The 14,208-nt window shown below is 67.4% G+C and overlaps 2 protein-coding genes across 3 annotated transcripts; both read left to right on the top strand.

Annotated features, from left to right (window-relative positions):
- Window positions 1–1,658: 1,658 nt before the first annotated feature.
- LOC134051617 (zinc finger protein 135-like) lies at window positions 1,659–7,973 on the top strand. Of its 2 annotated transcripts, XM_062505484.1 has the most exons (5): window positions 1,975–2,023; window positions 2,760–2,868; window positions 3,281–3,394; window positions 3,940–4,376; window positions 4,434–7,973. In XM_062505484.1, exons 1-5 carry the CDS (start codon window positions 2,000–2,002, stop codon window positions 6,906–6,908), a joined length of 3,159 nt encoding a protein of 1,052 aa, XP_062361468.1. In that variant the 5' UTR covers window positions 1,975–1,999; the 3' UTR covers window positions 6,909–7,973. The 2 variants fall into 2 exon arrangements, with proteins under 2 accessions (XP_062361478.1, XP_062361468.1); XM_062505494.1 differs by having other exon boundaries at window positions 1,659–2,023; window positions 3,940–7,973.
- Window positions 7,974–8,768: 795 nt separating this feature from the next.
- LOC134050788 (neurotrophin receptor-interacting factor homolog) lies at window positions 8,769–12,579 on the top strand. Its single transcript, XM_062504126.1, has 5 exons — window positions 8,769–8,777; window positions 8,981–9,116; window positions 9,575–9,670; window positions 9,777–10,511; window positions 12,557–12,579. Exons 1-5 carry the CDS (start codon window positions 8,769–8,771, stop codon window positions 12,577–12,579), a joined length of 999 nt encoding a protein of 332 aa, XP_062360110.1.
- Window positions 12,580–14,208: the final 1,629 nt, after the last annotated feature.

The following is a 14,208-nucleotide window of genomic DNA, read 5'->3' as shown; positions in this document are numbered from 1 at the left end:
ACTGGGGCTGTACTGGGGAGCACTGGGCGGCACTGGGGGGACACTGGGCGGCACTGGGGGGACACTGGGAGGCACTGGGGAGCACTGGGGCTGTACTGGGGAGCACTGGGAGGCACTGCGGGGACACTGGGAAGCACTGGGGGGTCGGTGTCTCTCCGGCCCCTCCCATCCCCTCGCGGCTCCGCTGCCCCGCGCCGCCGACAGGGGGCGCTGCCCCCGCCCCTCCCCCCGACCCGGAACGGGGCGCGGCCGGACGCGGCCGTAGCGAGCGGGGACCATGACGTCACCGACGCGTTGACGTCACCGACGCGCGTGACGTCATCGGGGCGCGGGGCAGCGGCCGCCCGTGAGTGTCCCCGGGAGGGATGCTCGGGGGTCGCGGTCATGGGGCGGGGGGGACGCGGAGGGGCGGTGGCTGGGGAGGGCCGGGGGCTCTGCGGGGCTCGGGGTGTCGTGTCAGGGGGCGTTTGGGGGGGCACGGGGGCCTTGGGGTGGTCTCGGGTTGTGTTTAGGGCGTGTCAGGAACTGCTGGGGTCTCGAGGGGGGAGCGGCGGGTCCGGGGCTCCCCCGGGAGAGAGCTGGTGCCGGAGTGCACGGGGGTCGACCCGAACCCCCGCGAGGCGGGGCCGGCACCGAGGAGAGCCGGGACCCCCGAGCGTCTGGAGCTGCCGCAGGAGCCGGCGGGCCCGGGGGAAGCCGGCCCCGTGGTACCGGGGCCGTTCCCGGCTGATGCGGTGATTCCATGCCGGGACTCCTCCCGAGCCCCAGGGCTATTCCTGACTGCCGAGGCGAGGCTGTGCCGGGGCTGCTCCCAGCTCCCGGGGCCATTCCCGGATCCCGAAGCTATTCCGGATTCTCGGGGCCATTCCCGGCTCCCGGAGCTATTCCCGATTCCCGGGGCCATTCCCGGGTCCCGGGGCTATTCCCGACTCCCGGGGCCATTCCCGACTCCCGGGGCCATTCCCGACTCCCGGGGCCATTCCCGGGTCCCGGGGCCATTCCCGATTCCCGGGGCCATTCCCGGCTCCCGGGGCTATTCCCGACTCCCGGGGCCATTCGCGGCTCCCGGAGCTATTCCCGATTCCCGGGGCCATTCCCGGCTCCCGGAGCTATTCCCGGCTCCCGGGGCCATTCCCGACTCCCGGGGCCATTCCCGGCTCCCGGAGCTATTCCCGATTCCCGGGGCCATTCCTGGCTCCCGGAGCTATTCCCGATTCCCGGGGCTATTCCCGACTCCCGGGGCTATTCCCGGCTCCCGGGCCCGTTCCCGGCTCCCGGGGATATTCCCGATTCCCGGGGCCATTCCTGGCTCCCGGAGCTATTCCCGATTCCCGGGGCCATTCCCGGCTCCCGAGTCTATTCCCATCTCCCGGGCTATTCTCGGCTCCCGGGGCTGTTTCCAGGGCTGTTCCCAGGGCTGTTCCCATCTCCCGGGTCCATCCCCAGGGCTGTTCCCATCTCCCGGGGCTACTCGCAGTACCCGGGGTTGTTCCCAGGGCTGTTCCCGGCTCCCGGGGCTATTCCCAGCTGGACAAGCCGGTGCCGTGCCGGGGTTGTTCCCGGCTGTCTCTCCCCCTTCATCCATGCAATCCCTTGCAATCCCATCCCGAACTACAACTCCCAGCGCTCCCCGGCTCTCGCCGTTCACAGCCGGATCCGGCCCCGCTCGGCGCCTTCCGCACCCCAAATTCCGGGGGGAGGAGGAGGAGGAGGCCGGGGGGGGCCGAGGCCGCCGGAGCCGCTCCGGGACTGCCGCGTTTCTCCGGCCTGGTTCCGCTGCCCTTCCCCTCTCGTTCCCGTTCCCGTTCCCGTTCCCGTTCCCGTTCCCGCTGCCCTTCCCCTCCCGTTCCCACTCCCGCTCACATTCCGCCTCTCCCGCTCTCCCAGGACCCCGCCGCGGCCATTTGAGGGAGTCGGTGGCGGAAGGAGACCAGGAAAAGGCTGGGAAGAGGCCGGGACAGAGCGCTCGAGGAGGCCGGGAAGGGGCCCCGGGGCCGCGATGTCCGCGGGGGGCGCGCCGCAGGTACGGGGGGGGAATTCCCGGGGGGAGCCCCGCTCCTCCGCCACCCCAGCGCGTCTGGGCGGATTCCCGGGGGGATTCTCGGGGCCGAGGCTTTTCCGATGATTTTTCCCTCGAGCCCTGGAGCCCCCCAAGAGTTTTTCCGGGAAACGGGCGCGTTGGGAAGTCCCGGAGCGCGGCTGGGGGGGGGCACAGCCCCGGTTCTGCCTCCACCGGGCTCGGGGGTTTGGGGACACGAGAAGAACCCGGGAGGGCACGGGGGACCTGGAGCGGCTCAGTGTCCCCGGAAAAGCGGGACTGGCTCCTCAGGAAAGGTTCATTCCTCGGTGTGGGTCCTGGCTGGAAAGGGAAGTGATTTTGGGGCGTGGGCAGTGGGGACCGGGGGAGGGATGAGGCCCTGGTTTGGCCGACAGGGACCTGGATGGACGAACAGGGTTGGGCATCTGTTTTGGGGGAAAAAGGATCTTGTTTGAGGAGGGGGGAATCTGCTGGGGAAGCAGGGATTTGGTTTGGAGGGGTGGGGGTGTAATTTGCGGGGGGGGGGGGGGTGGGGGAATCTGGTTTGGGGAGCAGGGATCCTGCTCCTGGAGCAAGGAACCCAGGCCTCGTATTTGGGATGCAGGAGTAGGGGCATGATCCCTGCCCGTGGCCTGTGGCTAAACCCAGGGAAAGGTCCCCAAACATCCCAAAATCACCCAAATGGCCCTGAAATGCCGCTGAGCCACTGCCCCCTCCCCAGCCTGCCCACCCCCTGGATCTGCTCCCGTATTCCCGGCTGAGCCCGGCGCCGAGGGCCGGATCCCAGCTGGATGCTGTCGGTACTGAGATCCCATCGGATCCCTGCACAGGTGAGTGGAGGGCACACCCTGGCATGGGGAATGGTGTGGAATTTCCCATGCAGAGCTCGGTGCATTTTTGTGGGAACTTTGAACTGGGATGATGAAAGTGTTCCGGGGATTCCCGAGGATGGGAGAGGCTGCGGGGAGGGCCCAGAGCCCGGGAATGGCTGTGTCCCAGCTCACCTGGAACCTGGTTTTGGAGGAACAGCTCCATCCCCTGGTGCCAGAGCCCAGTTCTCCCAGCAGCAGCTCCATCCCAGCTCAGTCCCAGCTCCATCCCAGCTCAATCTCAGCTGTATCCCAGCTCAGTCCCAGCTCAGTCCCAGCTTGGTCCCAGGTCGATCCCAGCTCAGTGCCTGCTCAATCCCAGCTCTCCCAGTGGCAGCTCTGTCCCTGATCCCCGTGCCCCGTGTTCCCCCAGGGTACCGGTTCTTTAAGCCGGGGGGTTTGTTTGGGATGAAGCCCCCGGAGGAGCCGTTCGGAGCCACACGGACGGGCCCGGAGGATTCCAAGGCCCTGGGCAGCCCCTGTGCTGGTGAGTCCGGATCCGTGAGAATGGGGGAGCAGTGGGACTGGGGGGCTCAGAGAAAAAGGCAGGCTGGGATGGTTTGGGGGCATTCTGGTTCAGAATATTCAGTTTAGAACTTTCTGGGGCCAGCTGGGGGGCTGTTCTGGGCCAGTTAAACCAGTTTAAAGACCTTATTCAGCCATTTTGGGCCAGTTCTCAGCCATTTTGGGGCCATTCTGGGCCAGGTCATAGCCATTTATGACCAATTTATGGTAATTCTGAGACAGTTTGTGGCTGACGTGGGCCAGTTTTGTAGTCAGTTTTGGCCATTTTAGACCAGTTTTTTGCCATTCTGAGCCATTTTGGACCGTTTTGAACCCGAGTGTCACAAACGGGGGTTTGGAGTGTCACAGACCAGGAGGGTCTGAGGGAGCTGAAGCCCTTTGGGGTGTCCCAAGTTCAGTGGTGAGGGGCCCACAAGGAACCAGGGGGGCTGGAGCCGGGTCCTCCCCGCTCGGGACAGCCCGGAATTCTCCGGGAGCCGGGATAACCCCGGGATCTCTCCGGTGCAGTGGAGCCCGGGCGGGTGAGCAAGGTGGAACCCGAGGAGAAGCCCGGGATTGGCGCCGGCTCCCTGGAGCTGTTTCCGGCCGCGGGCGGCAGCTCCGGCCGCTGGTTCCCCGGTGGGCAGCGCGGCCCCGAGCCCCCCCGGGACCCCCCGGCCCCCCGTGCCGGCTGCTGGGGGGCCCAGGGGGGCGTCCCCGGCCCCTTCCGCTGCGCCCAGTGCGGGAAGGGCTTCCGGCAGAAGCAGAGCCTGGTGACGCACGAGCGCATCCACACTGGGGAGAAGCCGTTCCGCTGCGGGGACTGCGGGAAGAGCTTCAGCCAGCGGCCCAACCTGCTGACGCACCGGCGCGTGCACACGGGCGAGCGGCCCTTCCCCTGCGCCCAGTGCGGCAAGAGCTTCTCGCAGAAGGCCAACCTGCTGGCGCACCAGCGCATCCACGGCGCCCACCCCGAGGAGGGCAAGGCGCGGGCGCGGGCGCCGGCGCGGGGCTGCCCCGAGGACGCGCCCTTCGTGTGCCCCGAGTGCGGGAAGAGCTTCCGGCAGAAGCCCAACCTCATCACGCACCGGCGCATCCACACGGGCGAGCGGCCCTTCTCCTGCTTCCTGTGCGGCCGCAGCTTCAACCAGAAAACCAACCTGGTGACGCACTACCGGGTGCACACAGGTGAGCGGCCCTTCGCCTGCGCCCAGTGCGGCAAGCGCTTCACCCAGAAAACCAACCTGGTCACGCACCAGAGCACCCACACCGACCTGCGCCCCTTCCCCTGCGCCCAGTGCCACAAGTGCTTCAAGGACAAGGTGTCCCTCAAGGCCCACCAGAAGACGCACATCCCCCGCCAGCGCCGCTGCCCCGCGCGCGGCCCGGCCCCCGCCGCGCCCTTCGGGGCCGCGCCCGCCCTGCTGCCCCCCGCGCCCGCCCCGCAGGACCCCGCCCCGTTTGCCCCGGTCCCGCCCGCCCCGAAGCTCCCCGAGGGCGCCGAGCTGTTCCCGTGCCCCGACAAAGGGTTCCCCCCCCCGCCCCCGGGTGAGCCCCCCTTCCCCTGCTCCCACTGCGGCGACGGCTTCTGCCCCAAGGTGCCCCTGCTGCGGCCCCCCGAGGCGCCCTCCGCTCCCTTTGCCCCCGGCCCTCCCCTACTGGGGCCCCTGGGGGCGCAGCCGGGGCCGGGGGATGCCTCGGCCCCACCCCCGGAGAAGCCCTTCATCTGCAACCAGTGTGGGAACAGCTTCGGGCTCTGGCTCGCCCTCGTCGCCCACCAGAAGAGCCACGCTGGGCACAAGCCGTGCCCCGGTGCCCCCCCCGCGGAGCCGGGCGCCGAGCAGCCCCCCGGCTCGCCTCCGGCGCGGGCGGGCGAGAGCCGGCCCTGGCCGTGCCCCGAGTGCGGGCGGGGCCTGGCGCAGTGCGAGCGGCTGCCGCGGCACGGGCACAGCCCCGGCGGGCGCGGCCCCTTCCGCTGCGACACCTGCGGCAAGCGCTTCAGCCTCAAAACCAACCTGGCCACCCACCAGCGCATCCACACAGGTGAGCGGCCTTTCACCTGCGGCATCTGCGGCCGCCGCTTCAACCAGAAGGGCAACCTGGTGACGCACTACCGGGTGCACACGGGCGAGCGCCCCTTCGCCTGCGCCCAGTGCGGGAAGCGCTTCGCGCAGAAGCCCAACCTGCTGGCACACCAGAAGACGCACCTGGGCCGCCAGCCCTTCACCTGCCTCGAGTGCCCCAAGCGCTTCAAGAGCAAACTGTCCCTGCGGGTGCACCAGCGGGTGCACACCGGGACCTCCGGCGCGGCCCCCGGCGCCCTGGACCCCGCCGGGAGCCCCTTCCCCTGCGCGCTCTGCGGGGAGGCCTGTGCGGAGCACGGGGGGCTCCGGCCGGGCCACGGCGGCGCCGAGCGGCCGCACGCCTGTGCCGAGCAGCTGCACACCTGTGCCAAGTGTCCCTGCGCCGAGCGTCCCCACGCTTGTGCCGAGCGTCCCCACGGCTGCGCCGAGCGGCTCCACACCTGCGCCGAGCAGCGCCGCGCCTGTGCGGAGCATCCTCATCCCTGCGCGGAGCATCCTCACACCTGTGAGCGACCCCACGGCTGCGGGCAGCCGCAGCCCTGCGCCGAGCGGCCGCACCCCTGCGCTGAGTGTCCCCACCCCTGCGAGCAGCCCCATGCCTGCACCAAGCGGCCCCACGCCTGTGAGCAGCCCCACGCCTGCACCGAGTGTCCCCACGCGTGCGCCGAGAATCCTCACGCCTGTGCCGAGCACCCCCACCCTTGCGAGCGGCCCCACCCCTGTGAGCGGCCCCACGCTTGCGAGCAGCCCCACACCTGCAGCGAGCAGCCCCACACGTGCGCCGAGTGTCCCCACGCGTGCGCCGACTGTCCCCACGGCTGTGCCGAGCGGCCCCACACCTGCACCGAGTGCGGGAAGCGGTTCCGGCAGAAGGTGAACCTGGCCGTGCACCTGAGGACGCACACCGGGGAGCGGCCGTTCCGCTGCGCCGACTGCGGCAAGGGCTTCAGCCAGAAGGCTCACCTGCTGCGGCACCGCCGCACCCACGGCGCCGGCCTGGCCGCGCCCTGCGCCCCCGGGGACCCGCTGGCCAAGGGCCCCGAGCCCCCCGCGCTGCTGCTGCCGCCCTGCTCCCGCGGGGCCCCCCCGGCGCGCCCCGACAGCCCCTCGGGCGCCGCCGACATCCTCCTGCAGCTGATGCAGGAGGAGCCCCCCCCCGGCCCCGGTGCCGCCCCGGCCCCGGTGCCCCCCTGTAAGTGCCCCGGAGGGGGCCCGAGCCCCCGGGCGCCGGGGCTGCCCCCCCCGTGCTGCTGCGCCGCCTGCCTGGCCCCCCGCCCTCCCGAGCCCCCCCGCGGGCAGCTCTGGGCCAAGGCCGGCGGCTGCGCCCGGGCCTTCGAGGAGAAGCGAGTGCCGGGAGCGCCGGAGCGGGAGTGCGGCGAGGAGAAACCGGCCCCGTGCCCCGGCTGCCTGTGACCCCCCCGCGGGGACCTGCGCTGAGACCCCCGCACCAGGACCCCCACCCTGACCCCCACGTTGGAGCCCCCCTTCCCCCCCCCAGCAAGGGCCGGCCCTCGGCTCCTGCGCTCGGCCACGGTGAACCTGGAGAGGATGGAACCGAGGGGACGGGAGCAAAGGGATGGAGCCAAGGGGTTGGTGCCAAGGTGGCACTGCCAGCCCGATTTAGCGCTGGGACTCGAAGGAGCCTCCAGCAGGGGCAAAGCGGAGCCAGGCTGGGACATGGCACATTGCTGGCTCGGGAAGACGTCGAAGGGCTGGAGGGGACGGCGCTGGACACGGATTCGCGGTGTTGGCTCCAGCCCAGGAACTGCTGGATGCGGTGGAGTTGCAGCCGCTGCAGCCAGACTTGGGACAAGAGGGTCTCTCAAAGGCTCCCTCTGCTTCCAGAACCTTCCGCCCTGTTCCGGGCTGGATGGATTCCCTAAGGACACGGTTGGGGTGGGAGTGGGGGTGCTGGTGCTGGTGCGGGCTGGGATCCCCAGTGCAGCTCCGTATGGAGGAGTTGGGAACACGCTGGGAAAACAGCTGGGAAAAGAGCCCCGAAGGGCTCGGCTCTGCTTCCAGAAGGGCCCCGGAGACGCCTCCGGTGCCGGGGGGGATGGGGGGCAGCTTGTGCTTCTGCTTGCTCTGGATAACTGCGCGCTTTGGGACTCAATATTCCGGATTTGGGATGGGTGGTGCCGGGGTGGCCGCTGGAGCCGCAGTTGGAGTTGTGGTGGTGGGAGGGCCTGTGGGAAGTCCAGTGGCATACACGGGGTGCTCTGCTGGGATTTGCGTGGTGTCTCCGTGTCCCCCTGGTGTGACAGAGCTGAGGATCCGCGGCAGAGCTTCGGCCACAGACAAGGCTGGGAGCTGCCATTGCTTCATCCCAGGGACTCAGATCCTCTGATGGGACCGACACCCGGACAGCCACCCCGGAGCCCCGGCTGGGCAGGGGGTCCCACTCCTGCCCCCCTCCCCCAGCTCTGCTCTCTGCAATTCTATTTTTTGAGGTTATTTAAAATAAAAGCTTCTGATGGCTCTGGGGCTCCAGGTGCTCTGTTTGGGGCTGGGGGGGACACAGGGGTCTCTTGGAGCTTCTGTCCTGGCCTGAGCCCTGGGAAAGGCTCTGCTCCCTAGCCCATGGCCAGGGGGCCACCAGGACAGTGCCAGTGCCTTCCAATGTGCTCTGCGACCACCCCACCTCACCTGGATACCAGGTGAGAGCTCAGGATGAGGGTGGCCACCAGGCTGACCCCAGGGTCACTGTCACATCCACGGGGGTGGCACCAACGCCCCTGATGCTCTCTGGGGACAGACGGGGGGAGTGTCACACTGAGGGGACTCACGGTGCTACTGGCCAGGTGTGTGCCTGTGCTGGCCCTGCCCTTGCTGGGGACACCGGTGCCAGCCCGGCTGGGTTCTGGGAGGTTTGGGCACAGGGACTGCAGGGCAGGGCCGGGGGGCTCCGGGTGTCGCTGTCCTGGGCTGGACACGCGGTGTGGGACCCTCGGCGTTGGGATCGTGCGGTGTGGGACTCCGGAGCGGGGCTCCCAGGTCCCCGAAGTCAGCAGGGCGGTTCCTCGGGATTTCGGGGGGGCAGTCTCGGGCGCGGGCCGTGCCCCGAGGAGCCCCGTTTGGGGGTGGGTGACGATGCCGGGGCGGGAGGTGAGCGGGCCCGGATCCCGGCACCCACCTGCGCTCCGGCAGAGCCCCCCCCCTCGCCCGGGGGACCCCTCGGAGCCCCCCCAGAACCGGCTCCGGCGCCCTTCCCCCCTGCCGGTGCCGGCCCCCAGCCCGGCCCCTTCCGCCGCCGCCATCGGGCCCCGCCCGGCCATGCAGAGGGTGAGCCCGGGGGGCCCGGGGGGACCCCGGGGTCCCGGCGGGGGGGGCTCCGGTGGCCCCTAAGGAGGGCTGGGGGGTTAGGCGGGGCCGTCCCGACGTTTCCGGTCGGAGTGAGCGGGGGGTCGGGCACCCTTGGGCGGGGGGTCCCTTCGGTGGTGCCCCGCGAGGGGCGGTGCTGCTGAGTCCCCCGCTGTCCGTGCCAGGGGGTGCTCCCCGAGGTGACATTCGAGGAGGTGGCCGTGGGTTTCTCTCCGGAAGAGTGGGCGGAGCTGGTGCCGTGGCAGCGAGCGCTGCACCGAGAGGTCATGTGCGACAACTACGACCTGGTGGCCAGCCTGGGTGAGGGGACGGGGACGTGAGGCTGGGGCTGCCATGGGGCTGGGGGTGCCACGGGCTGGGGGTGCCGTGGGCTGGGGACACAGCTGGAGGCTGAGCTGGGGGTTCAGAGGCTGAGCTGGGGGTTCAGAAGCTCAGCCGGGGCTCTGGGTTTTGGCTGAGGGTCTGGGGTCTCAGTCAGGGGTTCAGAGGCTCAGCCAGGGGTCTGGGTACATGGCTGGGCGTCCGTAGGCACGGCTGTGGGTTCTGGGGGCTGAGCCGGGGGTCTACAGCCCGATTTGCCCGGCAGAGCTCGGCCCTGATGTCATACGGGGCTCCAGGTGTGTCCCGGCTGTGAGGGATAATGCCCTGGGGTACCCCCTCTGCCCCCAGCACAGCCCCTCGGCCTGGGCACCATCCCCTGGTGATCGTGACTCTCCCCAGGCGGCGCGGGGGGCACTGAGGGTCCTCTTCCCACACAGACCCCAACTTCAAGTTCAGCCACATGAAGGAGGAGTCACCCAGGGGGGTTCCCTGCGCTGGGGGGCCCAGCAGAGCTCCCGACACCACCGACCCCTGTGAGTGACTGGGGACACCCATGAGGACACTCCCTGGGGCTGAGGGGTCGCTGTGGGACGAAGGGCTGGCCCTGGGTGGTCTGACACCCCCTGGGTGTGTTGGGAGTCCCCCCACGGTGTCGCGGGTTCGTGGGACCGGCGGTGGCTCCAGGACTCTCCCGCGGTGACACTCTGTTCCCAGCAGGTGCCTGGAGCGGTTCTGACAGCAAGGACGACACCGGGGGACCCTGGGAACCGGGGTCCGATGTCCCCCACTCCGGCCGGCGTGTCACCGAGCCGGGGGGCTGTGCCCGGCCCGTCCCCCGGCAGCTGCCGGAGCTCCTCATCGGCGGCACCCGCGGGGCCGGGCCCGCTCTCGGGGCGGACCCGGACCGGCCGTACCTGTGCGGCACCTGCGGCAAATCCTTCCGGCACCACCGCAGCCTCCTGGCCCACAAGAAGCTGCGGGGAGGGGCCCGGGCCCGGCACGGCTGCGCCGAGTGCGGCCGCGCCTTCTGCCTGCGGGGGGACCTGCTGCGACACCGCGACACGCACCGGGTGCGGCCCCCGGGCCCCCGGCGCTGCCCGGGCGAGGAGCGACCCTTCGTGTGCGAGCGCTGCGGGCGCAGCTTCAGCTGGAGGGAGAGCCTGGAGCTGCACCTGCGGGAGCACCGCGCCCCCGAGCGCGCCCACCCGTGCCCCGAGTGCGGCCGCGTGTTCCCCCATCCCCGGTACCTGTGGCTGCACCGCCGGGTGCACTCGGGACAGCGCCCCTTCCCCTGCGCCCGCTGCGGCCGCGCCTTCGCCTCGCAGGCAAACCTCAGCACACACCGCAGGACCCGCCGGCACTGCCGGCCCCGCAGCAAGGGACCCCGAGGGGACAGGGACGGGGACGGGGACAGGGACGGGGACAGGGACGGGGACGGGGACGGGGACAGGGACGGGGACAGGGACAGGGACAGGGACAGTGACAGGGACGGGGACAGGGACAGGGACCCCTGTGGGGACAGGGACCCCCGTGGGGACAGGGATGGGGACAGGGACAGGGACCCCCGTGGGGACAGGGACGGGAACGGGGACAGGGACAGGGACCCCCGTGGGGACAGGGACGGGAACGGGGACAGGGACAGGGACCCCCGTGGGGACAGGGACGGGGACAGGGACAGGGACGGGGACAGGGACAGGGACAGGGACCCCCGTGGGGACAGGAATGGGGACAAGGACAGGGACCCCCGTGGGGACAGGGACAGGGACCCCTGTGGGGACAGGGATGGGGACAGGGACAGGGACCCCCGTGGGGACAGGGACGGGAACGGGGACAGGGACAGGGACCCCCGTGGGGACAGGGACGGGGACAGGGACAGGGACAGGGACCCCCGTGGGGACAGGGATAGGGACGGGGACAGAGACCCACCTGGGGACGGGGACAGGAATAGGGGCCCCCGCGTGGACAGGGACAGGAACAGAGACAGGGATAGAGACAGGGAACCCCGTGGGGACAGGGATAGGTTTGAGGACCCCGGTGGGGAAGAGGACAGGGACCTGCCTGGGGACATGAACAGGGACAGGGACCCTCGCGGGCACGGGGACAAGGACAGAGACAGGCATAGGGACGGGGATAGGGGCTCACCTAGGGACAGGAGCAGGAATACAGATCCATGCAAGGACGGGGACAGGAACAGGGACAGGGACCCCCGCGGGCACGGGGATAGGGACAGGGACCTGCTCAAGGACAGGCACCCCCGCAGGGATGGGGCCGTGCTCGGGGACAGGGACCCCGTGTGCCACAGGGAGCTGCTCAGGCCCGGGGAGCCCCTTGGGGACAGGGACTCGCCGGCGGGTGACCAGCAGTAGCCGCGGAGCCGGGGTCGTTCCGGTGCTCCGGTGGGTGTGACCTCGCCGGTGCCGCAGCCACCCCGGGGCACCCCCGGTGCCAGCCCTGGAGGCTTCTGAAAGCCAGGGGCTGCTCCGTGTCCCTCTGGACATCGGGAAATCTCTCCGGGATGTGTCTCCATGTGCTTGTCACACCTCGGAAAATCTCTCCAGGACACTTTTCCGTGTCCCTTTGGACCTTGAGATGTCCTCCGGTGCTTCCCAGTTCTCCCAGACCCTGGAAAATTCCTCTGGGATTGTTCTCCGTGTTACCATTGCACCTTAGAAAGCGCCCAGGGATGCTTCTCGTTCACTGTGACCTTAAGTATCTTCGGACCTTGGAAAATCCCTCTGGGATGTTTTTCCGCGTTCTCTTCCGACACCGAAATGTCCCGGAATGTCCCTCCGGGGCATTTCCCAGTCTCTCCCAGTGCCGTGCTCCGTGTTTGTATTTAAACCCAGAAGTTTCTTAAGTTTCTTTTTTCTTTTCTTTTCTTTTCTTTTCTTTTCTTTTCTTTTCTTTTCTTTTCTTTTCTTTTCTTTTCTTTTCTTTTCTTTTCTTTTCTTTTCTTTTCTTTTCTTTTCTCTTTTCTCTTTTCTTTTTCTTTTTTTCTTTTCTTTTTCCAGTTGTGCTCTTCTGCTTAGTCCAGTTCTCCTACTCCATTGTGTTCTTCTTATTCAATTTAATTCTATTTATTTCCATTCTATTTATTCTCTTTACTTAGGAGGAAGGGCAGGGAGGGAGGAAGAGGAAGGGAGGGAGGGAGGAAGGACGCTCCTCTGGGCTCTTTGGCTGAGTCATGACAGGGTTCTTGTGGCAGCAGGAGTCACCGCGTGTCCCCCCAGTGTCCCCCTCCCGAAATAAACACATGCCAAAAATCTGCGTTAATGTAGAAATTAGTAAAATTACAAATGAGGCTGGGGGGGGGGGGGGAATCCACACACGGGGGGGAGGGCACTTGCGGCCCCACAGCTGCTCCCAGTTTGTCCCAGTTCACCCAGGCCTGCCCCCACCCCCACCCTCCCCCCTTACAGGAATTTCCCCCTCTCCCCAGTAAGCTGGAGCTGCTCCTCACTGGGAGCCCTGGGAATGCCCCTAGGCGGATGTCACCGAGCGGGGGACAGATGGTGACGTCCCCAAGGGGATGGGGACAGACTCCCTACTCCATCTGCCCCCAGAGCTGGGAGCGAGGGCGGGCCGTGCTGGGCAAACTGGGACACCAGGGAATCAGGGAATGGCGGGCATGGGAACCCCTCGGGTCACCACTGACAACGTCCCCAGGTGCCACATCCACACGGCTTTTAAATCTCCCAGAGCTGGACAGGAGGAATACTCCCCAAATCTTCCCCAGATCCTACCTAATGTCCCCCTGGTGCCAGCTGGGGCTGTTCCCAGCAATCCCAGCCCGCGGCGGTGTCACCTCCCTGCCACCCCCGGCTGTGACAGCGCCGCGGCTGCGGTGCCTTTTTTGGGATGTCCCAGTTCAACGTGCCGGGAGCGCACGTGGAGGAGCCGCTGGAAGGGGAATGGGGATGGGAATGGGAATGGGGATGGGGATGGGATGGGGATGGAATGGGGATGGGATGGGGATGGGGATGGGGATGGGGATGGGAATGGGGATGGGGATGGGAATGGGGATGGGAATGGGGATGGGAATGGGGATGGGAATGGGGATGGGAATGGGGATGGGATGGGGATGGGGATGGGGATGGGGATGGGGATGGGATGGGGATGGGGATGGGAAGGACAGGACACGGAGGGGGAGGTGCCGGGCCCGCTCCTTTGTGCTCGGCACTCATATAACCACAAAAATTCCCCAGTTCTCCTTCTCTCTTCTCTCTCTCTCCTTTTTTTTTTTTTTTTTCTTTCCCCTTTCAGCTAAAGTCACGAGGCCAGGAGACATTTTCCCAATTAAATTCCCGAAGTTAGAGCAGAGCCGGGAGCGCAGGGGGTGTTGAGAAGATGCTGACATGCCCTGAAGGATGCGGGTTTGAGGGAATGGATCCCTCGGAGCTAAAAACTACGGGAACTGCGTCCGTGGAGCTGAGCTCCGGGGGAGCCAGAGAGGGGCTGGATGATCCAGGTTCATCCCGGAATCCACGGGGCTCTGGCACCCGCAGGAGCCCCAGGGGATGGGAGCAGGCTCGGATGGACATTTCCTCCTTTCCCACATCCTCGGGGGTCCCACTGCCCCTCTGCCCCCACAGCGGCTTTCCAAGGAAATCCAGCCCTAAGGAAACACCAGTTACCAGAAATCAGCGAAAGTGAAACTCCCTAACACCAGGGGAGTGCTCAGAAGCAGGAATTCTGCTCCCTTGCTGCCCTGGAGTTTCATTTTTACTGATTTCTGGTGACAGTTTTGGCAGCTGGATGGGACCTACTCCTGAATTTCTGCAGTTCCGAGGGATCGCGGGAGATGGAGGGATTTTTGGGGAGGAGCTGCAATCCCCGGAAATGGGAGCAGGACCCTTGGGAAGGCCAAGGCATCCTTCCCTTGAAAGGGTGGAGGCAGCAAAAGCTTCCTAGGGTGGGGTTTAAAGGTCCCTAAGGGTTAGGATCTCTTCGTGGGAACGGGCTGGGAATGCCACACGGTTTATTTTATTTTATTTTATCTATTTAATATATAAGATTATGTTTTCATTATATAATATATTTAAAATATAAATTTGTATTATAAATTATATGT

The sequence above is a fragment of the Cinclus cinclus genome, chromosome 1 (genome assembly GCF_963662255.1).
Source record: "Cinclus cinclus chromosome 1, bCinCin1.1, whole genome shotgun sequence".
In the NCBI taxonomy this organism is placed as follows: domain Eukaryota; kingdom Metazoa; phylum Chordata; class Aves; order Passeriformes; family Cinclidae; genus Cinclus; species Cinclus cinclus.
The sequence above is the reverse complement of the archived record's forward strand: the minus strand, read 5'-3'. Positions and strand labels throughout refer to the sequence as shown.